Source organism: Lissotriton helveticus, chromosome 7, assembly GCF_964261635.1.
Source record: "Lissotriton helveticus chromosome 7, aLisHel1.1, whole genome shotgun sequence".
Lineage (NCBI taxonomy): Eukaryota > Metazoa > Chordata > Amphibia > Caudata > Salamandridae > Lissotriton > Lissotriton helveticus.
The window spans coordinates 1,933,402,339-1,933,429,836 of record NC_136068.1 but is presented as its reverse complement, the minus strand read 5'-3'; the positions used below and the strand labels follow the sequence as shown (position 1 = coordinate 1,933,429,836).

Genomic DNA, 27,498 nt, shown 5'->3' with positions numbered 1-27,498 from the left:
GAAGTTTGATGGACCTGGTCGGAGCACTTGGAGGGATTGACCGTTCGATAGGAGGCTTCCCTGATAGGCGATGTCAAGGCTGTCAATTGGCCGTCAGTAACTAGCTCCTGCTTTCCGAAAGAAGCAACGGACTGTATGTGCTGGCTAGTACTTGTCGCAGTTGTTGTGTGTGTGTCTAGGTGTCCAGGTAAGTTAGAAGCCGGTTGGGCTTGGGGCCCCTGTCCTTCCTGATGCAAAGGGCTGCTAGTTGTGTTTTGCGGCTGGGTTAGGCTGATAGCTGCTGGGATTTCCCCTTCAACGGGGTTGCCCGTGTTTGAAGTCTCCATTCGTTTCCTGGTAAAGCCAGAGAATATAGGAAAGAGTTTAGTTGAGGTTGGCGACAGATTTTGCTTACGACCTTTTCTTTTTAGTTGTCGTCGTTGTTTTGCGTTAAGTTTTTTTGGGGACTCAGATCTCTTCTGTGCAAGTTCCTCGTTTACGAGTGATTCGTGGCCGATTGGGTTTGTGTCCTGTGGGTTGCTGCTGATGTTACTTTCTGCGAGGTTAGTGGAGCCCGTTTCCTTGAGGGCTTTGCCTTTGTGCAGCGATTTTATGTCCACTATTAGATCTGTTAGCATTGAAGGCAGTGTGGCTAGTTTGTCTACTGCCTGATTGCAGTTACAGCTTAAGTATGTTTTTGTTTGTGCTCTTTGTATCAGGGTGTTCAGGTTACCTAACTTTTCGTCAATCCCAGCAGTAAAGACTGCCAGTGTGTTGAGGAGATTAAGTTGAAGATCCATTTTGTCTGATTGATATTGCATAGCTTCTACAGCTAGCTGAATTGTATTTAGAAGGGAGGTCCAGGCTCCGGTATTGTGGTCTTTTCCCTGCTCTCTGTCAGTTGCTCCGATGTTGTGGTCTTTTTCCTGCTCTTTCTCATTTGCCAATTGAAGATTCGCAATTGGGGCAGTGTTGGTGGTGTTGTTGTCAACCAAAGAGGAGTTGAGGGAAAGCAGGTTTTTATGGTCTAGGTTGTTGGTTGTTGACATGTCCTCTCGCCACTGTGCGTTTGGGTAAGACGGTCTGGCCCTGCGTTCAGCATCCCAGCTGGAGTTGTGTTGATTGGACTTGTGTTGGCTGGATTCCGCGCTGAGTGCTGCGCTGCACGAGAGGCTTGATGCTGAGGCGTAATTGCCCGGTTCTGGGAGCGGTGAGGCGCTTATACCAGCCAGGTGGGCTTTGGTGAAAATACTGTGGTTGGGGCTCTGAAATGTCCGCCCTGGTCTAATTGAGTATCCTTGGGAGTGGCCAGAGTTTGTGTCTTTGCCGTTGTTGGAGGCTGTGGTCCAGCCCCTACTTCGCCCGGACTCAAGCGTCTGTCTAGGGGGTCCGGGTTTTTGGGGTTTTCCGCTTCTTGCGTCTCTAAGGTGGATTTTAGGTTTGCAATGGTCTCCTCTGATGGGTGTTTTGGAGTACAGCTAGCCAAGTGGGCAGGTGGGCAGGTGTTAGCTGCTGTTTAGAGGTAAAGTCAGGGGACTTTCCAAACACAGGTGAGGACTCTAGAAGCTCAAATGGTGCGCTTGCACTTGTTGACCTGTGGTTTGGAGTACCATTTTGATGAAAATCAGCCGTGACCGTGAAAGTTCCCTGGGGCAGGGTGCTTTTGGCGCTTGTGATAGTGTCGCGCAGTGGTGCACATTTGCCCAGCAGCGGTAAGGGTGACAACGGGGATTGCAGTCCCTGGAGGTGCTTGTTGCTTGAAAAAAATGGCTGATCCTGCGTCCTTTAGGAACTCAAACTTGGTGTAAATTTTAGGCTGGTGAAGCTTTTTCCTATTGAGGGACTCGGTAGCCGGTGACACTTGGAGCAGATCCTTTGAGTGCCCCGGTTTCGCTACGGTGCTGTCCAGGCCCAATGGTGACTCAGTTAGAGAGAGAAGATTCTGCTCCATTCCGGGGGGTGTTGGACCATCGGTGGCTGTTTTCTTATTCCCCTTTTTTGTCTTAGCTTTGTTGCTTGCTTTGGTACTTGAGGTTAGCTCCGGTGAGCCCCTGACCTTTCCAGACCTCATTTCACTCTCTAAGTCTGCACTCTAAGTCTATCACCGCGACCCACCCGCGCTTTTTTGGGCGATGGAGTAATGGGTGATGATTGGTGATAGTAGCTGGAGCAGTTCAAGAGTAGGAGGAGTCTGGTGGGTCAGTGGAAGGTTGCGAAAATGTCGCTGGAGGGGGGGCCTGGATCGCCTGCGAGCGGAGCGCGCCGGGGGGACCCCTGGACAGTCGGACCTAGTCAGACTGCCCGTCAGCCGACCCCTGGGGCTCTTACTTCGCGACCGCCTCTATCGGCTGCCGCGCTCACAGCTCCCCCCCTCTACAGAATCCTTCGGTACTGTATCAGAGTAGCGCACAGTCAGTTGCTCAGTCGGTTGCTCAATCAGCTGCCTTTCCTTGCCTTAGTCCCGACCTTGCCTTGCCTTGCCTCTTTTCTGCTCTTTTCTGCCAGGCAATGGTTGAATTTCTTAGCAGCTGAGAGACCGAGGCAGATTTGGAAGAGGGTGGGCCGACCACGCAGCCCCACGGCCCTGCCGCAACCCCACCGCAGCTTCAGCAGCCTCAGCTTTGGTACTCAACACTCATGTCTCCCACGGCTCCGGTGCAGGTTTAATCCGGGTCGGGGCGTTGGAGCGAGTGAGTGAGTGAGAGTACAAGCAAGGTACAAGCAAGGTACAGGCGCGGTACTGGCAGGCAGCAGGCAGCAGGCGGCAGGCGGCAGGCAGGCGGATCAGATCCTGTGTGTGGGACCTTTCCCTGGCCGAGGGTATAGAGGTATATGGGGGTGGGTGCAGACGCAAAAAACGGGCAAGTACAGGTGCATGCGGGTGCGGGTGCGGGTCCAGGTTACCTCTGCAGTGCCTCCATGGCGTGACTGCTAGTGCGGGTGCAGGCACGGGACCTCGCCGCCTCTGGTGAGGGTCCGGGAACAGGGAAGGTGCGCGACCACCGCTGCGCTGGTATGCCTCCGCAGCCTCCGCGACCCTGCTGCACCTGTGTTAGTCCTGTGTTAGTCCTGTGCAATCCCGTGCAGCGTGCAGCGGCTGGGCAGCGGCTGTGGTACCCCCGTACAGCGGCTCGCAGCAGCCTTCTGGCGTCTGAACCTGAATGGCGATCAGCCGTTACTGGCCGGCGTTTGTTAGCTCTCTGGCGCTCTCTCAAATTGATCTGGTCAAAGAAGGCTGGGAGCAATCTCCCAGGAAACCTCCCCAGGATGTATACAGTTACATGCTGGCCTTTAGGAACCAGACTCGGCGCTTCAGAGATCTTGCTCAGGCAAATCTGGAGGCCAGCCAGGAAGAGATGAAGCGGTGGTACGACCAGAAGGCCACTCTGGTAGAGCTTCAGCCTGGTCAGAAAGTTTGGGTCATGTCCCCTGTGGAACCTTGTGCGCTCAAGGACAGGTGGACTGGACCGTTTGAGGTTGTGGAGAAAAAGAACGATGTCACCTACATGGTGGACTTGAAGTCTCCCAGGAACCCCTTGCGGGTCCTGCATGTCAACCGTTTAAAGCCCCACTTAGAAAGGCCCGAAGTGGGCATGCTCCTAGCTACAGATGCTGGAATGGAGGAGGAGAGTGAGCCTCTTCCTGACCTCCTGTATGCAAAAGAGCAAGATGGGTCAGTGGATGGTGTTGTCCTCTCTGACACCCTGACCCCTGAGCAGCAGAAAGATTGTCGCCAACTGTTGGGACAATTCCCTGATCTGACACCACTGAGTCACTCAGTGGTGTGTCCATGATGTGGACACCGGGGACAGCACTCCTGTGAAGCATAAGGCCTACAGAGTGACTGACAAGGTCAGAGCATACATCAAGGAGGAGGTCTCCAAAATGTTTGCCTTAGGGGTGGTTGAGTCCTCTAGCAGTCCTTGGGCCAGCCCAGTGGTCTTGGTCCCGAAGGCTGCAGCGCCTCGTGCTTCACCAGAACTTCGGTTCTGCGTGGATTACCGAGGACTCAATTCAGTCCCCAAGACTGACGCTCACCCCATCCCCGGAGCTGATGAGCTCATAGATCGGTTAGGGGCTGCCCGGTACCTTAGTACGTTTGATCTAATGTCTGGGTACTGGCAGATCGCCTTGACTAATGGGGCAAAAGAGAGGTCAGCATTCTCCACACCAGATGGGCACTACCAGTTCCGGGTTATGCCTTTTGGGATGAAGAATGCCCCTGCCACCTTCCAGAGGTTGGTCAACCAGGTATTGGCTGGACTGGAGGATTTCAGTGCCGCCTACCTGGACGACATAGCAGTGTTCAGCGCCAGCTGGGAGGAACACTTGCGCCACCTCCAGGAAGTGTTGTTGGCCCTGCGCAGAGCAGGCCTCACAATCAAAGCCAGTAAGTGATCGACGCCGAAGACGCGACGCCGGACATCTCGACGCCGCTGATCATCGTGTGCTTCACTTTTCCAAGGTACTGTGTTGTGTGGGTCTGTTCGACTCCGGGCTCGACGTAGCGCTCCTCGCGGTCGACGCCGAACCTTTGGATTAACTTTGCCTCGACGTCGTGTGACTCCTGTGGGGGTTACATTGTCGCCAAGAACTGTGATTTAAAGAAGAAGAGTTGCTTTTGTTACTAAAGACTTTTGTGCTAAGAAGAAACCGTGCTTGAACTATTATTTTTCCTTCCAAGAGTATTTATTAAGATTGTGGTATATTTTTGTCGTTATTTGGTCTTGTGCTAAGCCTTATATAAACATCCTTATTTTTATAATACTACTGTGTCGTGTCCATTTGTAGTGTATTCACTTTATTACTGTATGTGGTCATAAATGCTTAACGCACTGCCTCTGAGATAAGCCTGTCTGCTTTGCCAAGCTACCAAGGGGGTGAGCAGGGGTTATCTAAGTGTGTGATCCCCTTGCCCTGACTAGAAAAGGTGTGTCCCTATTTGTCAGAAGTGTATACCTCTGCCAACTAGAGACAGCCGCTTCTAACATCAACCATCACCCAAGTCCAAGATGTATACACCCTGGGGCACCTCCAAGCTAAGTGGTAAAAAAATCAGCTCATCTCTCACCACATTGTGGGCATTCATCCAGTCGGGAAGGGGTAATACGATGAAGTCTCACAGGTATGTACGGTGTAAAAAGCTTGAATCGTGCATTACAAGATACTGTATTGAAAAGCCCGCTAATAGCAGTCCATGTCTTGTCAATGGTGTGCCTAGGTCCGCGCCCCATGCCGCTAATGCCTTGGGTGGAGGACCAGTCGCGTCCACCCTCATTACATTATATAGTAAAGAAATCAACCGACGTTCAGAGCCGCAGGTTAGTAATATATCCAGGGTATCTGTCCTCTGCGGGATAACGGGATAAGTGGGCAAAGTCACTTTAAATACTTCTGTCAAGAGTGAAATCCCCACATGCCTGCTCATAAGTGATGAAAGTTTCACCAGGGTATATATCGGCCATCACTTCACAGCCACCGCTACTACATCCCTGAAAAGACATATGGGCCATCATTTGCCACACTGGCGACAATATGTATACGAGAAGTTCCCTCCGATACGGGGCGTGTTTCGACTAGTTCCACGTATAATTGCCAAATGCGTGCAGTGTGGTGCACTATGTAAGGCACGTTGTCCGTGGAACCAGCGCCCTCCATCAGGGCCACTGGCGTCTGTCAGCAGGAACAAGTCCCGTCAATAATCTCTTCTCGTAATCATCGCCCTCATCGAACCACCGGGTTGATTGTTGTCGGTGTGCCACATAGTAATACAAGTCCGATCTCTGTGCCTCCAGCTGCCCTTCTCGTACAGTCAGGACAGGGCTCAAGTCTACTCTGCTGCGGCGACCTGCCCTGAGCAGTGATACGAGTACTGAGTTTAGTTTATTTAAAAACTGCCTTGGGGGCAGGGCATAACGAATTCTGTAAAACATAAAGACAGCTTGGTGAGACCACCATCTTGGACACCGTCAGTCTGCCCATCAGCAAGAGCGGGAACATGTTCCAAAAGGTCACCGATGTTTACAATGTGGCGACAACCCTATCCCCATTAAGGTGCAATAGCTGAACTTCCATATGCGCCACCAGTACACACAGATAGCAAAAGGGTGTCAGTTCCCAGCGTAACCCAAGACAAGGGAGGCGATCTAAAGAAAATTTTGCGATGCTCGTGTGTGTGTAGTGTTTGGAGTGTGTGTGTGTTTTGAGCGCCCAGCAGATGTGGAGAAGGTATACCCATGTTAATGCAGCTCTTACTCACCTCGGGGCTGACTAATCCTGAGTTTCTGCTCCCAGTCCTGCCCTGCCAGGGAGAACCGCTCTTCTTTTTCTTTAGCTCTCAAAGATGAGACAGTGGAGACAATAAGAGGACCTGTTATGGAACAGAAGTACAGAAGAATTATAGTCACATGTGCTCTGTCTTCATAGGAAGAAGTGTTGGTTTTTGCATCTGTCAAGTTTATCTGAGGACGGAATAAGAGTTCTAGAGACAAGTAAATTGACAAAAAACTCTAGCTTGGGATTGAATTGTATGTTGCAGAGAACTCCACACATGATAACAAGAGCAGTGGAGTAATCTGGAACGCTGCCCATCCCTTGAGGCGGCATGAGGGTAACCAAGAGGGTGGGAGCAAACCATGGCTCAACGTATTTTGACGACCCCAAGACTGCCTCAAAACCCTCAAAACCTGACATCTGAGTTCGCTGCAGCAGGAGTTTTTACTTTACTGTTTCTGGTCTCTGTTTCTTGCAAAGGAAGGCACGGGGACCACCTCGATACCTGGGTCACCATACAGAGGAGATAGAGGTTCCAGCATCACTGTACCCCTAGGAGCGTGTCACGCCCATACAACGCAGGTTGTTCCCCTCTCAGACCACGCGCTCACACTCGCTACTCCCCTGGCCATGCATTTGGTATCAGAAAGTGCCTGATGGTCGTCTTTCAAACACCAAAGCAGAGCCCCTGCAGTAAAACCATCAAACACCGCAATGAATGAAAACGGCACCGGTTTTCTAAGGCAGCACCAGGAGTGTAAACCAGCAGCAAGGCTTGGAACAAGGAGGAGATCAATGCAAAGGTCAAGAAGGAACGCGTTGAAGACGCACCGACACACAGTATTACAGAGGTTAACCAAAGTAATCCAAGTACACAGCCCTCTAGGAAAGAACATACAACATACCAGAAACTACAAAATAGAGAGCAGGGCACACGATACTGAGGCAGACTGAGGTACACATGTGACATGTCCCCTATCACAGGGCAGACCATGAAATAGGATCCATTCCACGCGAAACAGGCGGCGTCCACAGAGGACCGAGGGGCACCCATGCCAGTTCTTGATGCTTCTTCAGAGCCCCTTTGTGATCATCAGCATTGGCAGTGGGATGCACCTGGAATATCCATCATGGCATTTCATAAAAGAAACAGCTTCAGGCGACTCTTCTAGCGTGGGTATGCTCACGCATGGGTCCTGAACCTGTGAACTAAAGCGGTGTCTCACGGATGTTTCGCTGATACAACCAAATTAGCCCAGAACATGTCTGGTGTTGTCTCTGTTCAGAGGGAACCCTTGTGGCAGCTTTACCAGGACTCTTCCTCTTGCAAAGTAGAAGAAGGAGGAAGACTGAACCATTTAAAGACAGGTGCACTGATGGATTCTTCGTAAAAGTCTTATATAAATAATGAACACCATTGACAAACTGCAAGGCTGCATTAAGCTTACACCCTTCCCACTTGGGAGCAGTAAGGAAGCACAACAAGCAGGTCAAAAGCCCCATCCCCCGAAGACCTTCCTGGAGAGATGAGAAAAGAGCATCACGAGTTGTCAATCAAACAATCAATCAGGATTTACAACGTACGACTAATCACCCGATAGGGTATCCGGGCGCTTGCAGGTTCTGGAGGCTCATTCGAGCAGCCAGGTCTTGAGAGCCATTGGACTTACAGAAGGGAGATGATGGCCCGGAGGTGTGGGGGGGGCGCTGTTCCAAGTCTTTGCTGCGATGTGGGAGTTAGAGCGTTCTCCACTTCTGCCTCGGTAGATGCAGGGAGTATAGGCCAGTGAAAGGGAGGCGGAGCGTTGTCTTCTCGCCGGTTGGTGGTGGTTCAGGAAGGGTCATTCTCTGAAGCTACTAGGAGACAATATCTCACAACAAACAATGCGACAGGTGTGGTGTCTCTTCCAATACGCTTGCTTCCTGCAGTATAGCATGAACAGGTCCCACAGGAAGGACTGCCAAGGCCTCAACCCTTAAATGAGGAAGGGAGAAGTCCAGACATGCTTCAATGAAGGAGCCTAGGTTACTAATAGATCCCTGGTGGACAGAGCAACAGGGGGCATCATGATGATTCTCAGACCAGACGTCTTCCTCAAATCATCTCCCAACAGTTTCACTGCCTTTGCAAGAATTCTTGCTGGTTCTCTGCAACTAATGCTGAGAACTTGGAAGCCCGCAGTCCCACCAACAATGATTTGCTTCCCAGGCTAATATCAAAACTGGCCTCAGACTCCTGGCTGGTATAAGACTGCACATGCCGTACACCAGAGAAAATGTAGATCTTAGATACAAGACTTGGTTACTTGGAACAAAATCTAGTGCAAGATTCTATATGGAGACCCCTCATGTATGGGGATTCGGCGTAGGGCAGCGCAGCAAGTCCGCTTGCAGGTCTGCCCTACGCCAAAGAGTAAGGGCAGGAATGTACCATATTTATGCAATACGGTGGATTCCTGTCTTTCCTTCTGCGCTGGCGCCATTTCAGCAGCCGACCGCCATCGCAGGCACACTTGCAAGATGGCGAAAGGGTGCCTATGTTGTCGGAAGGATTGTTTTTAAGCAGGAAACAGTACCTTCCTACCCAGAAACAGTCCTAAAAGGTGCTCTGTGTCCTCTCTGTATGTGTGCAGAATGCAGCACGCACAGCAAGAGGAAAGAACGAGGAGAAATAATGTTATTTCTCCTGGTTACGCCTCACCTTGACCGAGAGAGGCGGATGGATTTCGCTCTTCCCCAGGTTTACATGCTCTTGTAAATCTGGGAAACCGTCAAAAGCCATGGGTGGTGCGTGGGAACACCCACCGCAACGCCCATGGAACGCATCCCGGGAGCAAAATAAGGCAACGCAGCGATTCACGCTGCCTTGCCTTACTCCATATCTATGAGGCCATTCAACGCCACGCATAGCGGCTTTGCGTGGCCTCATAGATATGATTTTGTCGTTTGCGCCGTCAGAGGGTCACAAAACGTGACGCTCCGGCAGTGCAATGGGGCTCGTAAATATGCCCTGCAGTATATTAGATGACGTTCCCGTACAAGGCTGCTTGTTCACAACTTTGAGCAAGACCCAGCATTCTATTGACTGCTCGTTACTACACCTGGTCCACAGTGTAAAGCTTTGCCTAAGGCTTAAAACTGGATATTGTAACCGGTGGCATGTGGTACAGATTCCCCATGTTCCTTGACGCTGCTAATTTCAATCTACAGGGTTGAGGTGGCCAGTGGGTTCAGAAAGGCGATGCCATCATTGGAATCCTAACAGACCAACAGTAAAAGGAAGGCCGCCTTCAAAAAGCAAGTGCTGTCCAAGACAGCAAGTTCCCTGGGTAGTGAGCAAAGAGCTGGGGCTCTGTAAGCAAGCGCGCAGCCAAGCTTCTTTATACGAAGGAAGCAGGCCCAACTAAACAAGGGCCACCAATCGTTCCATCAGGAATGAGGCTATTACCAACAAACCTTGAGTAGGATAATAGCATCACAGCCCTACTGATACAATGGTGTTTGTGTCTAATTAGATTAAAATATATCCCTTTCGATCCTTAATGTAATTTTTAGCAAACGCAGATTATGTGATAATCAACAACATCTGTTTTTAGTGTCTTTCGTAGCTTTCCCGCAATACTGATATAGTCATTTGTGGATTTGTGCTTCTAGTCCATTCCGCTCTTCTCTTCTCAGAACATCTTTGCAACATTGTCACCACCTTCCTGACATCACATCATTAAGGTGTCCCGGAATACGTTTACCTGGCTTTGCTCGGTGCGTCTACAGTAATTCGATAAGTAGAAAGGCCTTGGGTTTGTTGAGTTCATGTTTTGTTCCTTTCAAATTCTTGTCCAGTATCACAGGGTACTGCTGGGCAGAACAATGGGAGATTCAGAAGGCCTGTGTTTCGTTGGCTTTGGCGGTACAGCAAGGGGCGGCTTCAAGGCGACATGCAATGCCTAGTCGAAGTCGTGAGTCTAGACAGCAGTGATCATGTAACTTGTTGACTTTTCATGTACTTCAGTTGTTTTTTAGAGACATATTGGGGACATAATATACTCGCTGTGTCTTTTCCATCTGCTATCATTGATGCTTTCAGTGTACTGGACAGTGTCTCCGACTTGCAAACAGCAATTCAAAATGCTTTCAATACTTTAATTTGGACAATCCCAACATCTGCTGACATATTTCACATGTGAACATTAAGCGGCTATTGTGACGCGATAAAACAGGCACCAGATTATCACTTCATTGACTACAAGTCTGATCAATCTAATGTAATGCTTGCAGCATCTTGGTGGCCTCTTCTACTTGTCTCAGCCTTTACTTGGTTGAACTTTTGCCCCATCCCTTAGTTCAGCCTCAAATATTAGCACTAAACTCTGTTCCAGATTTTGCTTATATTCCACCGCCTGAGCACAGACAGTGGTACTGCATATTACAATGGCATCCTGTCTTATGCCGACATGAACACTCAGCTCATGTTTAGCTGCTCGAAATAAGAAGTAGTATTTGTCTTGTGTGTTGGGGGTTGCGTTATAAAGAATGGACAATTTACCACTAAAGAATCTCCTGCCTTGAGTGTGAAACTGTGCCTCAATACTGTCTAGACACTGAATGGATGAAGCCATGAGGTACGCTTGTCTCTTGGAGTAAGAGCTAACAATCTAATATGTCACCTCAAAAGTTCTCTGCCTACTAAGCAATGTGTGGTCAGAAAGTAGATGTGTCAGCCCCCACTGCTGTCCCTCACGTTGTAACATCAGATGCCTCCCCAGCTGCCTTCTATGTTAGTGTTCAAACACAATAGCCATACCTGGAAAGCGAAGACAATGAGAGGGATGAACTACGTCACAAATTTAGATAGAGATATAACAAGGCAGGCATGCGATAAGCTTTAAAACCCATAAATGACAGAGTGACTTACCCAGAGAGATCAAGGCCTGATGAATCTCCTTCATCACGTTCATGTACAACTCCTTCTGCCACTCGCGCAGAAGCCCCCACTCCTCCTCGGAGAAGCAGGCAGAGGCCTCTTGGAAGGAAACCTGGAAAAAGAGATGTTACATCACTTACTGAGCAGCCTTCTTTATGGGGAGGGTTTATAAAAGTCACTTAAACACTGAATATTCTCTTTCATCTGGTTCACTTCCATCCTCCTTGTGGAACAGAAACAGAGACCAGCTGAGTGTGTGTGAACCAAGGGAGAGGGCAAAGGACACTGAATGTAAAGGGACAGTCTATGGTGTGCAGTGAAAGCAGGGAGACAAGATTAACATGCGCTGTGAACGCAAAGAGACAGATTAGGGTACTCGGAGAAAGTAAAGAGACAATCCTGGGTATACAGTGAATGTAAAGAGACTATGGGGCAGTGTTAATGCAAAGAGACAATCACACGAGCACCACGAATGCAAAGGAATAGATTAGGGTACAGAGTGAAAGTAAAGACATACTAGGGTATACAGAGAATGCACAGAGAATATAAAGAAGCAGACTAGGGTGTATGGTGAATGGAAAGATAGAAGCTAGGATGCCCTGTGGATATACATAAATAATTTACAGTGCCAATGAATACATAAATAATTTACAGTGCCAATGAAAACCAAAGAGACAAACAAGGATACACAGTGAACTTAAATCGACAGATTAGGATACCACTGAATGTAAAGAAATATACTAGATTACACTGTGAATGTAAAGAGCGAGACTGTGGGCACCTTCACTGTAAGGAGGTTGACTCTGTGAGAAAATCTAAGGCTGCCATGGGAAATTTGCTGCCTGGCTATGAAGCCCGTTCACCTACTTGTTAGCTTTATATTTAATACCTAATGTTTCAGCTTTCAGTCATAACATAATAAAATACATTACAGGATGATACAGAAAAAAGAAAAATGACTCACATACAGGTACAGTTAAAAAGCTCGGGTTTGCAGTTTTGCAGCCAGAGAAACAAAATTCATACCAGTTAAAGCCTCGAAGAAAACAAGCAAGTCATATATACAACACAACATATGAGGCAGTACCAATGCTATTAGTCCATATAGCATGGCAATTGACCATCAGGACAGAGACTTATTCCTATGGCTTCAGATGAGAATTTGGACTGCATCGGTCTTTAGTTAGCTATTACTTTGCAAAGATGGACCACATCTGCCTTTAGTGAGATAATACTGTGCAAAGATGGACCATATCGGTCTTTAGTTAGCTATTACTTTGCAAAGATGGACCACATCTGTCTTTAGCCCGCTGCTACTGTGCACCTGTAACTGACTGGGTCAGCTACAGGTGGTAAGCTGGAATGTCAGAGGCATGCTCGATACAATTAAGCACAGCGCGATACTCCGCCAAGCAAAGCGTATAAAGGCAGACATACTGCTACTGCAAGAGACACACCTTCTGGGCACAAAAAACTCCCCGTCTGGACTGTTCTGACAACGCACACATTCCATGCTTGATTTACAAGGGGCTCTGGGGGAGGGGGTTGCAAATGTAATACATCGTACACTTTCATTTACATTAACTTGTTCGTGGATGGATCTGCAGGGTAGATCTATCCTGGTTCATGGGATAATGCTGTGGGAACACGTGGTGATTGGCAGCGTCTATGCCCCCCCTCCTCTCAGTCAAAGTTTCGCAGATTGCTTAGTTGAGGTTTGGGGGTTAATACTCAAGGGCACTACGGTAATGGGTGTGATTGGAATGAAGTACTATGCTTGTCCCGGAACCGATGGTGAACAACCAGGGTTGTAGAGAGTACACGAGGATCGCAACTGAAATCCCTGATTGACCTGGTGGGCAGGGTGGATACTGTGAGGGTTCATCATCCACGTCATGCATGATACAGTTCTACTCCCCAGTCCATGAGTCTGTCTCCAGGATTGATTATATTATTGTGGGAGGCGATGAAACCCACCATTCGAGGAATAGACATCAGCTACTGTGCAGCAGGGCGTAAGAGCTGCAAACACAGCTTATTACAACTGGAGGCCCACATCATAATGCTGGAAAGGCAGGGGCAGGGAGATGGAGCACGCGAGGCACGTAGACAGCTCTGTTTTACCCAACAGCAGTACTAGGGGGAACTGATGGAGGAGGTGTGATGTGCATGGTTGGCATCTCAGGGCAGAATTTACCAATGGGGAGATAAATCGGGAAAGCTCCTATATTGTCTACGCAGGCAGGCCGCGACGCTAATCCACCTCCCCGCAGTGTGTGATGTACAGGGTGTGGTACTTACAGACTTGGCGAAAGCAGCGTACAGCTTTGCTTATTTCTATGTGGCCTTATACGCACCTAAAGAGGGTATCAGTGCTTCTTTAATTCAGAGCTTTCTCAAGGATATACCCCTGAGGACAGTGTTGATGGATGCATGGAATGCTTTCAATGCACCCCTCACACTAGAAGAACTGACAACTGCGGTGTCAGAGTTGTGGTCTGGCAAGGCACCTGGCCCTAACGAGTACCCCTGTGAATTTTACAAAGCCTATATGTCCCAGCTAGGCCCCCATTACCTCAATGGCATCCAAGAGGCGGCTAGGAAGGTTCGACTGCACCTAGACTGGAGACATGCACAGATAGTGGTCTTCCTCAAACCGTGCCGATCCACTGAACAAAATGCCTCCTATCGCTCGCTATCCCTCCTGAATACAGAAGTGGAATTACTGGCCAAAATTCTGGCAAAGAGGTTAATATTACATATGCCAGATCTTATCTATCACGATCAGGGGGGCTTCATGCCCCATCGGGCCACCCGCCATAATATCAGGAGGGCCCACAATGCAATAGCAGCAGCTGACCGATTAGGCGAACCGGCTGCCTTGTTACTGGCAGACACAGACAAGGCGTTCGAATCGGTCAGCTGGACATACCTTTTTGCACTTCTGAAACGGCTGAACTTTGACACATGCTTCCTGACATATATTCTGCTACTCTATATGGATATGAATGCATCCGTAAGGGTGGCCAGCAGTGTCTCACCCCCCTTCCCAGCTAGGCGCGGCACTAGACAGGAGTGTCCCCTATCCCCGCTATTATTCGCGCTGGCCATTGAACCCCTGGCAGCTAGGGTCCGTAAAGATGCTTTGGTTCGGGGCTTTGAATGGACAACAGACATTTCAGATTGCATTGCTTTATATGCAGACAATAGTCTATTCTTTCTTAAAGACCCACATAAATTGGGCCCCAGAATCCTACAGATAACGTGCGTCTTCGGTGAAACGTCTGGCCTTCATGTGAACATTCATAAATCGACAATTTGGCGATTACGGGGGATGCTCGGGAATAGAGGATGGGCTTTAGACCTGCTTCAGGTTTCAGAGGGGCTGCAATATCTGGGGGTCTTCTTGTCAGACAATCAGAGGATATTGTGGGAACGCAACCTGGGCATTGTGACTGAAAAGGTACAGACAGACATAAGATGGTGGGCGGGATTGCCACTACCCTTATACGGGAGGTCTGCCATTTTCAAGATGATCTCCTTCCCGAGAAAACTTTATAATCTACAGAACCACCCCTATCCAATCCCGCTATCCTGGTTCTGCCAGATCAATGCAATACTGGGACAGTTCATATGGGTGGTGCCATCTCCCGTGCGCTTTCAATCCACATACTGTGGCGGTATTGCAGCTGCGGATTGCCTGTCTAATCACGCAGCCTCGCATTTGCATGTGATTAACCACTGGTGGTATGGGCCAAGTGACGACCCAGCCTACGTCGTAGAGTGATGGCTACTCGAAGACCTCACTCTGCACTCACACCTATACAGTAGGTCAGACGTCCAGGCCCCGCCACCCACCACTAGAGTAGTTATAGTTACATGGCGGCAATCTCTCCACTGGATGGGCTGGTGGGGTCGTATCACACATGAGACGCTGCTGTGGGGAAACCTACTGCTACCCACTTGGCAAATCTTCAGGGCTTTTGTGGTTGGTGCCAGATATGGATCTCCACTGTTGGAGACTCAAGGCATGGTCTCAGGCTCAAATAATTTCAAGAGCTAAGAGAGGAATATTCACTGCCCCATTTCCTGTTTTATAGGTTCCAATAATTCCGTCATGCCCTAACGCCACACATAATCACTATTACGACTCTAGCAGATTTCAACCAATTGGCGGGCAAGCTTTTAATGGGTTTCTTGGATGACCCCAAGATATCCCGCCCGCAGCTCTCAGACTCACGGACTGCCACCTGGCATTTAGGAAACAACTGAAAACCCTTTCTTTTCCCTAAACCAGATTAAATTAATACTACCCATGTTAACCCATCACGCATTATAGTTACTTCAGCGCCGTGATATCCTACTTAGGATGATTGTTAGCGCTTTATAAGAAAAATAACAAATATCGAAAATATACCAATCTCTCATCACACACAGCAACACCACTCTTGAAACCCTGAAGACCACATGCAGACAAACATAGGCCCCATTGATAACGACAATTGGGCAGAAGCCCTAGAATCCTCCCCGAGGGCTGGCCTCAAGTCAAATATTTGCACAGGGTTTATAGCACACCATATAGGCTGTGGACGGATGAGATGATAGAATCCCCTGTGTGTCTGCGCTACCAAAAGGTCAAAGGCACTTTCATACAAACTGTACGGGCATGCACAGCTTTAGATAGACTCTGGAAGGGGGTGATTACGTGTCTCGTTGAGGTTCTGGGGTGGGAACTTCCTAGGTCTCCCAGGTTGAAATTGCTTCACATTACAGATGAGATTGGAGGTAATGGACATCAGCGCCATCTTCTATTTCAACAGGATTCAACTACAGGAGGTTACCTGTAGACCCAGTTGAGACCGGGATAATAAGTGTATACAACAACTAACAGCGTCTCAACAGGTAAGACAGTTATATGAAAATATGCACAACAATTGAAAAAGGAAGGAAACAGGGAGGCATTCATGTTTATTGCAATAATTGCAAAGAGCAGTGTGTATTCAAACAAAGTAGGAAGAAAGTACTATATCACATTGAATGCACATGTAACCTCCCTGTTTCCTTCCTCAATTACATTGAGATGTTCAGGGCATCAGGGTCCTAGTGACATCTTGTCCACTCATGACATGGGGTTATATTTGTTAGGATGCTTTAAATGGTTCGAAAAAAATATGTTGTTGAGCTACATTCACGATTATTGCAAAGAAGGGAGGAATAGGTCACCTCTGACCAATCACATGATCAAAAACGCTTTTGTCTCTCACCGTAAAGTGGCACTCAAAGTGTCACGCTTGCCAATCAAATGTCACTCATGAAGTAATGGAAATGTCACACACAGCATACTGAAAACCTGGCAGCTATGAATGTATTAAAATACATTTTAAACTGACACACATGGTGAGAATAAAAAACATGAATAGTGGGATGGTCGCACTGTTTAAGCTGGGCACTGCCCTTCCCCTGCTGTGACCTCGATGAATGTAAACACAGGGCAGGCTGGGCAGTGACAGCAGGAGAGCTGGGCAGAGACACCAGGAGAGCTGGGCAGAGACACCAGGAGAGCTGGGCAGAGACACCAGGAGAGCTGGGCAGTGACACCAGGAGAGCTGGGCAGTGACACCAGGAGAGCTGGGCAGAGACACCAGGAGAGCTGGGCAGAGACACCAGGAGAGCTGGGCAGTGACAGCAGGAGAGCTGGGCAGTGACACCAGGGCCGCTGGGCAGAGACACCAGGAGAGCTGGGCAGAGACACCAGGAGAGCTGGGCAGAGACACCAGGAGAGCTGGGCAGTGACAGCAGGAGAGCTGGGCAGTGACACCAGGGCCGCTGGGCAGAGACACCAGGAGAGCTGGGCAGAGACACCAGGAGAGCTGGGCAGAGACACCAGGAGAGCTGGGCAGAGACACCAGGAGAGCTAGGCAGTGACACCAGGAGAGCTAGGCAGTGACACCAGGAGAGCTGGGCAGTGACACCAGGGGACGGCTGGGCAGAGACACCAGGAGAGCTGGGCAGTGACACCAGGAGAGCTGGGCAGTGACACCAGGGGACGGCTGGGCAGAGACACCAGGAGAGCTGGGCAGAGACACCAGGAGAGCTGGGCAGAGACACCAGGAGAGCTGGGCAGAGACACCAGGAGACAGCTGGGCAGAGACACCAGGAGAGCTGGGCAGTGACAGCAGGGCCGCTGGGCAGAGTCACCAGGAGAGCTGGGCAGAGACACCAGGAGAGCTGGGCAGAGACACCAGGAGACAGCTGGGCAGAGACACCAGGAGAGCTGGGCAGTGACAGCAGGGCCGCTGGGCAGAGACACCAGGAGAGCTGGGCAGAGACACCAGGAGAGCTGGGCAGAGACACCAGGAGACAGCTGGGCAGAGACACCAGGAGAGCTGGGCAGTGACACCAGGGCCGCTGGGCAGAGACACCAGGAGAGCTGGGCAGTGACACCAGGAGAGCTGGGCAGTGACACCAGGAGAGCTGGGCAGTGACACCAGGGGACGGCTGGGCAGAGACACCAGGAGAGCTGGGCAGAGACACCAGGAGAGCTGGGCAGAGACACCAGGAGAGCTGGGCAGAGACACCCGGAGACAGCTGGGCAGAGACACCAGGAGAGCTGGGCAGTGACAGCAGGGCCGCTGGGCAGAGTCACCAGGAGAGCTGGGCAGAGACACCAGGAGAGCTGGGCAGAGACACCAGGAGACAGCTGGGCAGAGACACCAGGAGAGCTGGGCAGTGACAGCAGGGCCGCTGGGCAGAGACACCAGGAGAGCTGGGCAGAGACACCAGGAGAGCTGGGCAGAGACACCAGGAGACAGCTGGGCAGAGACACCAGGAGAGCTGGGCAGTGACACCAGGGCCGCTGGGCAGAGACACCAGGAGAGCTGGGCAGTGACACCAGGAGAGCTGGGCAGTGACACCAGGGGACGGCTGGGCAGAGACACCAGGAGAGCTGGGCAGAGACACCAGGAGAGCTGGGCAGAGACACCAGGAGAGCTGGGCAGAGACACCAGGAGAGCTGGGCAGAGACACCAGGAGACAGCTGGGCAGAGACACCAGGAGAGCTGGGCAGTGACAGCAGGGCCGCTGGGCAGAGACACCAGGAGAGCTGGGCAGAGACACCAGGAGACAGCTGGGCAGAGACACCAGGAGACAGCTGGGCAGAGACACCAGGAGAGCTGGGCAGTGACAGCAGGGCCGCTGGGCAGAGACACCAGGAGAGCTGGGCAGAGACACCAGGAGAGCTGGGCAGAGACACCAGGAGACAGCTGGGCAGAGACACCAGGAGAGCTGGGCAGTGACACCAGGGCCGCTGGGCAGAGACACCAGGAGAGCTGGCAGAGACACCAGGAGAGCTGGGCAGAGACACCAGGAGAGCTGGGCAGTGACACCAGGAGAGCTGGGCAGAGACACCAGGGGACGGCTGGGCAGAGACACCAGGAGAGCTGGGCAGAGACACCAGGAGAGCTGGGCAGTGACACCAGGAGACAGCTGGGCAGTGACACCTGGAGAGCTGGGCAGAGACACCAGGAGAGCTGGGCAGAGACACCAGGAGACAGCTGGGCAGTGACCCCAGGAGAGCTGGGCAGAGACACCAGGAGACAGCTGGGCAGTGACCCCAGGAGAGCTGGGCAGAGACACCAGGAGACAGCTGGGCAGTGACACCAGGAGAGCTGGGCAGAGACACCAGGAGAGCTGGGCAGTGACACCAGGAGACAGCTGGGCAGAGACACCAGGAGAGCTGGGCAGTGACACCAGGGCCGCTGGGCAGAGACACCAGGAGAGCTGGGCAGTGACACCAGGAGAGCTGGGCAGTGACACCAGGGGACGGCTGGGCAGAGACACCAGGAGAGCTGGGCAGAGACACCAGGAGAGCTGGGCAGAGACACCAGGAGAGCTGGGCAGAGACACCAGGAGAGCTGGGCAGAGACACCAGGAGACAGCTGGGCAGAGACACCAGGAGAGCTGGGCAGTGACAGCAGGGCCGCTGGGCAGAGACACCAGGAGAGCTGGGCAGAGACACCAGGAGAGCTGGGCAGAGACACCAGGAGACAGCTGGGCAGAGACACCAGGAGAGCTGGGCAGTGACAGCAGGGCCGCTGGGCAGAGACACCAGGAGAGCTGGGCAGAGACACCAGGAGACAGCTGGGCAGAGACACCAGGAGAGCTGGGCAGTGACACCAGGGCCGCTGGGCAGAGACACCAGGAGAGCTGGGCAGAGACACCAGGAGAGCTGGGCAGAGACACCAGGAGAGCTGGGCAGTGAAACCAGGAGAGCTGGGCAGAGACACCAGGGGACGGCTGGGCAGAGACACCAGGAGAGCTGGGCAGAGACACCAGGAGAGCTGGGCAGTGACACCAGGAGACAGCTGGGCAGTGACACCTGGAGAGCTGGGCAGAGACACCAGGAGAGCTGGGCAGAGACACCAGGAGACAGCTGGGCAGTGACCCCAGGAGAGCTGGGCAGAGACACCAGGAGACAGCTGGGCAGTGACCCCAGGAGAGCTGGGCAGAGACACCAGGAGACAGCTGGGCAGTGACCCCAGGAGAGCTGGGCAGAGACACCAGGAGACAGCTGGGCAGAGACACCAGGAGAGCTGGGCAGTGACACCAGGAGAGCTGGGCAGTGACACCAGGAGAGCTGGGCAAAGACACCAGGAGAGCTGGGCAGTGACACCAGGAGACAGCTGGGCAGAGACACCAGGAGAGCTGGGCAGTGACACCAGGAGAGCTGGGCAGAGACACCAGGAGAGCTGGGCAGTGACACCAGGAGAGCTGGGCAGTGACACCAGGAGAGCTGGGCAGTGACACCAGGAGACAGCTGGGCAGAGACACCAGGAGAGCTGGGCAGAGACACCAGGAGAGCTGGGCAGTGACACCAGGAGACAGCTGGGCAGAGACACCAGGAGAGCTGGGCAGAGACACCAGGAGAGCTGGGCAGAGACACCAGGAGAGCTGGGCAGTGACACCAGGAGAGCTGGGCAGAGACACCAGGAGAGCTGGGCAGTGACACCAGGAGACAGCTGGGCAGTGACACCTGGAGAGCTGGGCAGAGACACCAGGAGAGCTGGGCAGTGACACCAGGAGACAGCTGGGCAGAGACACCAGGAGAGCTGGGCAGAGACACCAGGAGAGCTGGGCAGAGACACCAGGAGAGCTGGGCAGAGACACCAGGAGAGCTGGGCAGAGACACCAGGAGACAGCTGGGCAGAGACACCAGGAGAGCTGGGCAGTGACAGCAGGGCCGCTGGGCAGAGACACCAGGAGAGCTGGGCAGAGACACCAGGAGAGCTGGGCAGAGACACCAGGAGACAGCTGGGCAGAGACACCAGGAGAGCTGGGCAGTGACAGCAGGGCCGCTGGGCAGAGACACCAGGAGAGCTGGGCAGAGACACCAGGAGAGCTGGGCAGAGACACCAGGAGACAGCTGGGCAGAGACACCAGGAGAGCTGGGCAGTGACACCAGGGCCGCTGGGCAGAGACACCAGGAGAGCTGGCAGAGACACCAGGAGAGCTGGGCAGAGACACCAGGAGAGCTGGGCAGTGACACCAGGAGAGCTGGGCAGAGACACCAGGGGACGGCTGGGCAGAGACACCAGGAGAGCTGGGCAGAGACACCAGGAGAGCTGGGCAGTGACACCAGGAGACAGCTGGGCAGTGACACCTGGAGAGCTGGGCAGAGACACCAGGAGAGCTGGGCAGAGACACCAGGAGACAGCTGGGCAGTGACCCCAGGAGAGCTGGGCAGAGACACCAGGAGACAGCTGGGCAGTGACCCCAGGAGAGCTGGGCAGAGACACCAGGAGACAGCTGGGCAGTGACCCCAGGAGAGCTGGGCAGAGACACCAGGAGAGCTGGGCAGTGACACCAGGAGAGCTGGGCAGAGACACCAGGAGAGCTGGGCAGTGACACCAGGAGACAGCTGGGCAGAGACACCAGGAGAGCTGGGCAGTGACACCAGGGCCGCTGGGCAGAGACACCAGGAGAGCTGGGCAGTGACACCAGGAGAGCTGGGCAGTGACACCAGGGGACGGCTGGGCAGAGACACCAGGAGAGCTGGGCAGAGACACCAGGAGAGCTGGGCAGAGACACCAGGAGAGCTGGGCAGAGACACCAGGAGAGCTGGGCAGAGACACCAGGAGACAGCTGGGCAGAGACACCAGGAGAGCTGGGCAGTGACAGCAGGGCCGCTGGGCAGAGACACCAGGAGAGCTGGGCAGAGACACCAGGAGAGCTGGGCAGAGACACCAGGAGACAGCTGGGCAGAGACACCAGGAGAGCTGGGCAGTGACAGCAGGGCCGCTGGGCAGAGACACCAGGAGAGCTGGGCAGAGACACCAGGAGACAGCTGGGCAGAGACACCAGGAGAGCTGGGCAGTGACACCAGGGCCGCTGGGCAGAGACACCAGGAGAGCTGGGCAGAGACACCAGGAGAGCTGGGCAGAGACACCAGGAGAGCTGGGCAGTGACACCAGGAGAGCTGGGCAGAGACACCAGGGGACGGCTGGGCAGAGACACCAGGAGAGCTGGGCAGAGACACCAGGAGAGCTGGGCAGTGACACCAGGAGACAGCTGGGCAGTGACACCTGGAGAGCTGGGCAGAGACACCAGGAGAGCTGGGCAGAGACACCAGGAGACAGCTGGGCAGTGACCCCAGGAGAGCTGGGCAGAGACACCAGGAGACAGCTGGGCAGTGACCCCAGGAGAGCTGGGCAGAGACACCAGGAGACAGCTGGGCAGTGACCCCAGGAGAGCTGGGCAGAGACACCAGGAGACAGCTGGGCAGAGACACCAGGAGAGCTGGGCAGTGACACCAGGAGAGCTGGGCAGTGACACCAGGAGAGCTGGGCAGAGACACCAGGAGAGCTGGGCAGTGACACCAGGAGACAGCTGGGCAGAGACACCAGGAGAGCTGGGCAGTGACACCAGGAGAGCTGGGCAGAGACACCAGGAGAGCTGGGCAGTGACACCAGGAGAGCTGGGCAGTGACACCAGGAGAGCTGGGCAGTGACACCAGGAGACAGCTGGGCAGAGACACCAGGAGACAGCTGGGCAGAGACACCAGGAGAGCTGGGCAGAGACACCAGGAGAGCTGGGCAGTGACACCAGGAGACAGCTGGGCAGAGACACCAGGAGAGCTGGGCAGAGACACCAGGAGAGCTGGGCAGAGACACCAGGAGAGCTGGGCAGTGACACCAGGAGAGCTGGGCAGAGACACCAGGAGAGCTGGGCAGTGACACCAGGAGACAGCTGGGCAGTGACACCTGGAGAGCTGGGCAGAGACACCAGGAGAGCTGGGCAGAGACACCAGGAGAGCTGGGCAGTGACACCAGGAGAGCTGGGCAGAGACACCAGGAGAGCTGGGCAGAGACACCAGGAGAGCTGGGCAGAGACACCAGGAGAGCTGGGCAGAGACACCAGGAGAGCTGGGCAGAGACACCAGGAGACAGCTGGGCAGTGACACCTGGAGAGCTGGGCAGTGACACCAGGAGAGCTGGGCAGAGACACCAGGAGACAGCTGGGCAGTGACACCTGGAGAGCTGGGCAGAGACACCAGGAGAGCTGGGCAGTGACACCAGGAGAGCTGGGCAGAGACACCAGGAGAGCTGGGCAGAGACACCAGGAGAGCTGGGCAGTGACACCAGGAGAGCTGGGCAGAGACACCAGGAGAGCTGGGCAGAGACACCAGGAGAGCTGGGCAGAGACACCAGGAGAGCTGGGCAGAGACACCAGGGGACGGCTGGGCAGAGACACCAGGAGAGCTGGGCAGAGACACCAGGAGAGCTGGGCAGAGACACCAGGGAACGGCTGGGCAGAGACACCTGGAGAGCTGGGCAGAGACACCAGGAGAGCTGGGCAGAGACACCAGGAGAGCTGGGCAGAGACACCAGGAGACGGCTGGGCAGAGACACCAGGAGAGCTGGGCAGTGACACCAGGAGAGCTGGGCAGAGACACCAGGAGAGCTGGGCAGAGACACCAGGAGAGCTGGGCAGAGACACCAGGAGAGCTGGGCAGAGACACCAGGGGACGGCTGGGCAGAGACACCAGGAGAGCTGGGCAGAGACACCAGGAGAGCTGGGCAGAGACACCAGGGGACGGCTGGGCAGAGACACCTGGAGAGCTGGGCAGAGACACCAGGAGAGCTGGGCAGAGACACCAGGAGAGCTGGGCAGAGACACCAGGGGACGGCTGGGCAGAGACACCTGGAGAGCTGGGCAGAGACACCAGGAGAGCTGGCAGAGACACCTGGAGAGCTGGGCAGAGACACCTGGAGAGCTGGGCAGAGACACCAGGAGAGCTGTCTCCACTGCCAGCCCCCAGGAGCCAGGCTCAGCTCCAGACCCACCTCGTCTGAAGGCTGCTGGGACATTTCTCGGCGGTGCTGCCCCCTCCCTGGGAGCTCCTGTGGGGCCTGGTGAGCTCCGTGCAGACCCCAGAGGCGCAGAGAAGCCCGGCAGAGACCCCAGGAGAGCTGGGCAGAGACACCAGGGGACGGCTGGGCAGAGACACCTGGAGAGCTGGGCAGAGACACCAGGAGAGCTGGGCAGAGACACCAGGAGAGCTGGGCAGTGACACCAGGAGAGCTGGGCAGTGACACCAGGAGAGCTGGGCAGAGACACCAGGAGAGCTGGGCAGAGACACCAGGAGACGGCTGGGCAGAGACACCAGGGGACGGCTGGGCAGAGACACCTGGAGAGCTGGGCAGAGACACCAGGAGAGCTGGGCAGAGACACCAGGAGAGCTGGGCAGAGACACCAGGAGAGCTGGGCAGTGACACCAGGAGAGCTGGGCAGAGACACCTGGAGAGCTGGGCAGAGACACCAGGAGAGCTGGGCAGAGACACCAGGAGAGCTGGGCAGAGACACCAGGAGACGGCTGGGCAGAGACACCAGGAGAGCTGGGCAGTGACACCAGGAGAGCTGGGCAGAGACACCAGGAGAGCTGGGCAGAGACACCAGGAGAGCTGGGCAGAGACACCAGGAGAGCTGGGCAGAGACACCAGGGGACGGCTGGGCAGAGACACCAGGAGAGCTGGGCAGAGACACCAGGAGAGCTGGGCAGAGACACCAGGGGACGGCTGGGCAGAGACACCAGGAGAGCTGGGCAGAGACACCAGGGGACGGCTGGGCAGAGACACCTGGAGAGCTGGGCAGAGACACCAGGAGAGCTGGGCAGAGACACCAGGGGACGGCTGGGCAGAGACACCTGGAGAGCTGGGCAGAGACACCAGGAGAGCTGGGCAGAGACACCTGGAGAGCTGGGCAGTGACACCAGGGGACAGCTGGGCAGAGACACCAGGAGAGCTGGGCAGTGACAGCAGGGCCGCTGGGCAGAGTCACCAGGAGAGCTGGGCAGAGACACCAGGAGAGCTGGGCAGAGACACCAGGAGACAGCTGGGCAGAGACACCAGGAGAGCTGGGCAGTGACACCAGGAGAGCTGGGCAGAGACACCAGGAGAGCTGGGCAGAGACACCAGGAGAGCTGGGCAGAGACACCAGGAGAGCTGGGCAGAGACACCAGGGGACGGCTGGGCAGAGACACCAGGAGAGCTGGGCAGAGACACCAGGAGAGCTGGGCAGAGACACCAGGGAACGGCTGGGCAGAGACACCTGGAGAGCTGGGCAGAGACACCAGGAGAGCTGGGCAGAGACACCAGGAGAGCTGGGCAGAGACACCAGGAGACGGCTGGGCAGAGACACCAGGAGAGCTGGGCAGTGACACCAGGAGAGCTGGGCAGAGACACCAGGAGAGCTGGGCAGAGACACCAGGAGAGCTGGGCAGAGACACCAGGAGAGCTGGGCAGAGACACCAGGGGACGGCTGGGCAGAGACACCAGGAGAGCTGGGCAGAGACACCAGGAGAGCTGGGCAGAGACACCAGGGGACGGCTGGGCAGAGACACCTGGAGAGCTGGGCAGAGACACCAGGAGAGCTGGGCAGAGACACCAGGAGAGCTGGGCAGAGACACCAGGGGACGGCTGGGCAGAGACACCTGGAGAGCTGGGCAGAGACACCAGGAGAGCTGGCAGAGACACCTGGAGAGCTGGGCAGAGACACCTGGAGAGCTGGGCAGAGACACCAGGAGAGCTGTCTCCACTGCCAGCCCCCAGGAGCCAGGCTCAGCTCCAGACCCACCTCGTCTGAAGGCTGCTGGGACATTTCTCGGCGGTGCTGCCCCCTCCCTGGGAGCTCCTGTGGGGCCTGGTGAGCTCCGTGCAGACCCCAGAGGCGCAGAGAAGCCCGGCAGAGACCCCAGGAGAGCTGGGCAGAGACACCAGGGGACGGCTGGGCAGAGACACCTGGAGAGCTGGGCAGAGACACCAGGAGAGCTGGGCAGAGACACCAGGAGAGCTGGGCAGTGACACCAGGAGAGCTGGGCAGTGACACCAGGAGAGCTGGGCAGAGACACCAGGAGAGCTGGGCAGAGACACCAGGAGACGGCTGGGCAGAGACACCAGGGGACGGCTGGGCAGAGACACCTGGAGAGCTGGGCAGAGACACCAGGAGAGCTGGGCAGAGACACCAGGAGAGCTGGGCAGTGACACCAGGAGAGCTGGGCAGTGACACCAGGAGAGCTGGGCAGAGACACCTGGAGAGCTGGGCAGAGACACCAGGAGAGCTGGGCAGAGACACCAGGAGAGCTGGGCAGAGACACCAGGAGACGGCTGGGCAGAGACACCAGGAGAGCTGGGCAGTGACACCAGGAGAGCTGGGCAGAGACACCAGGAGAGCTGGGCAGAGACACCAGGAGAGCTGGGCAGAGACACCAGGAGAGCTGGGCAGAGACACCAGGGGACGGCTGGGCAGAGACACCAGGAGAGCTGGGCAGAGACACCAGGAGAGCTGGGCAGAGACACCAGGGGACGGCTGGGCAGAGACACCAGGAGAGCTGGGCAGAGACACCAGGGGACGGCTGGGCAGAGACACCAGGAGAGCTGGGCAGAGACACCAGGAGAGCTGGGCAGAGACACCAGGAGAGCTGGGCAGAGACACCAGGAGAGCTGGGCAGAGACACCAGGAGAGCTGGGCAGAGACACCAGGAGAGCTGGGCAGAGACACCAGGGGACGGCTGGGCAGAGACACCAGGAGAGCTGGGCAGAGACACCAGGAGAGCTGGGCAGAGACACCAGGAGAGCTGGGCAGAGACACCAGGAGAGCTGGGCAGTGACACCAGGAGAGCTGGGCAGAGACACCAGGAGAGCTGGGCAGAGACACCAGGAGAGCTGGGCAGAGACACCAGGGGACGGCTGGGCAGAGACACCAGGAGAGCTGGGCAGAGACACCAGGAGAGCTGGGCAGAGACACCAGGGGACGGCTGGGCAGAGACACCAGGAGAGCTGGGCAGAGACACCAGGGGACGGCTGGGCAGAGACACCTGGAGAGCTGGGCAGAGACACCAGGAGAGCTGGGCAGAGACACCAGGGGACGGCTGGGCAGAGACACCTGGAGAGCTGGGCAGAGACACCTGGAGAGCTGGGCAGAGACACCAGGAGAGCTGGGCAGAGACACCAGGAGAGCTGGGCAGAGACACCAGGAGACAGCTGGGCAGAGACACCAGGGGACGGCTGGGCAGAGACACCAGGAGAGCTGGGCAGAGACACCAGGAGAGCTGGGCAGAGACACCAGGAGAGCTGGGCAGAGACACCAGGGGACGGCTGGGCAGAGACACCAGGAGAGCTGGGCAGAGACACCAGGAGAGCTGGGCAGAGACACCAGGAGAGCTGGGCAGTGACACCAGGGGACGGCTGGGCAGAGACACCAGGAGAGCTGGGCAGAGACACCAGGGGACGGCTGGGCAGAGACACCTGGAGAGCTGGGCAGAGACACCAGGAGAGCTGGGCAGAGACACCAGGGGACGGCTGGGCAGAGACACCTGGAGAGCTGGGCAGAGACACCTGGAGAGCTGGGCAGAGACACCAGGAGAGCTGTCTCCACTGCCAGCCCCCAGGAGCCAGGCTCAGCTCCAGACCCACCTCGTCTGAAGGCCGCTGGGACATTTCTCGGCGGTGCTGCCCCCTCCCTGGGAGCTCCTGTGGGGCCTCGTGAGCTCCGTGCAGACCCCAGAGGCGCAGAGAAGCCCGGCAGAGACCCCAGGAGCTGCAGCAGCTTCCGCCCTCTCAGCGTTGATCCTTGTGGGGTCTCGCAGAGCTCGTGCGCATGCGCTGCACTAGAAACGCTGCCTTCCGAACCATGCGCAGTACCGGAGACATAGCTCCGCGGAACACGCTCAGAACTGGAGACACTGCCCTCCGTAACACGCCCCTTCGATGGTTAATGCGCATGCGCTGTACTAGACATACTGCCCTCCGAAGCATGCGTAGTATTAGACA

General features: G+C 55.0%; 1 protein-coding gene across 3 annotated transcripts in view; it reads right to left on the bottom strand.

Moving 5' to 3' along the window:
* Positions 1–27,295, bottom strand: part of LOC144770942 (uncharacterized) — a 57,415-nt gene extending 30,120 nt beyond the window's left edge. For 2 of the 3 annotated variants that reach the window (XM_078655779.1, XM_078655781.1), the window contains exons 1-3: positions 27,142–27,295; positions 11,165–11,285; positions 6,239–6,349 (exon numbers count right to left, since the gene is read on the bottom strand). In XM_078655779.1, coding sequence (XP_078511905.1) covers positions 6,239–6,349; positions 11,165–11,285; positions 27,142–27,165 — 256 coding nt within the window. In that variant the 5' untranslated portion in view covers positions 27,166–27,295. Of the gene's footprint in view, positions 1–6,238; positions 6,350–11,164; positions 11,286–23,514; positions 23,633–27,141 lie in introns of those variants that run through there. The other variant, XM_078655780.1, reaches the window with a different exon arrangement.
* Positions 27,296–27,498: the final 203 nt, after the last annotated feature.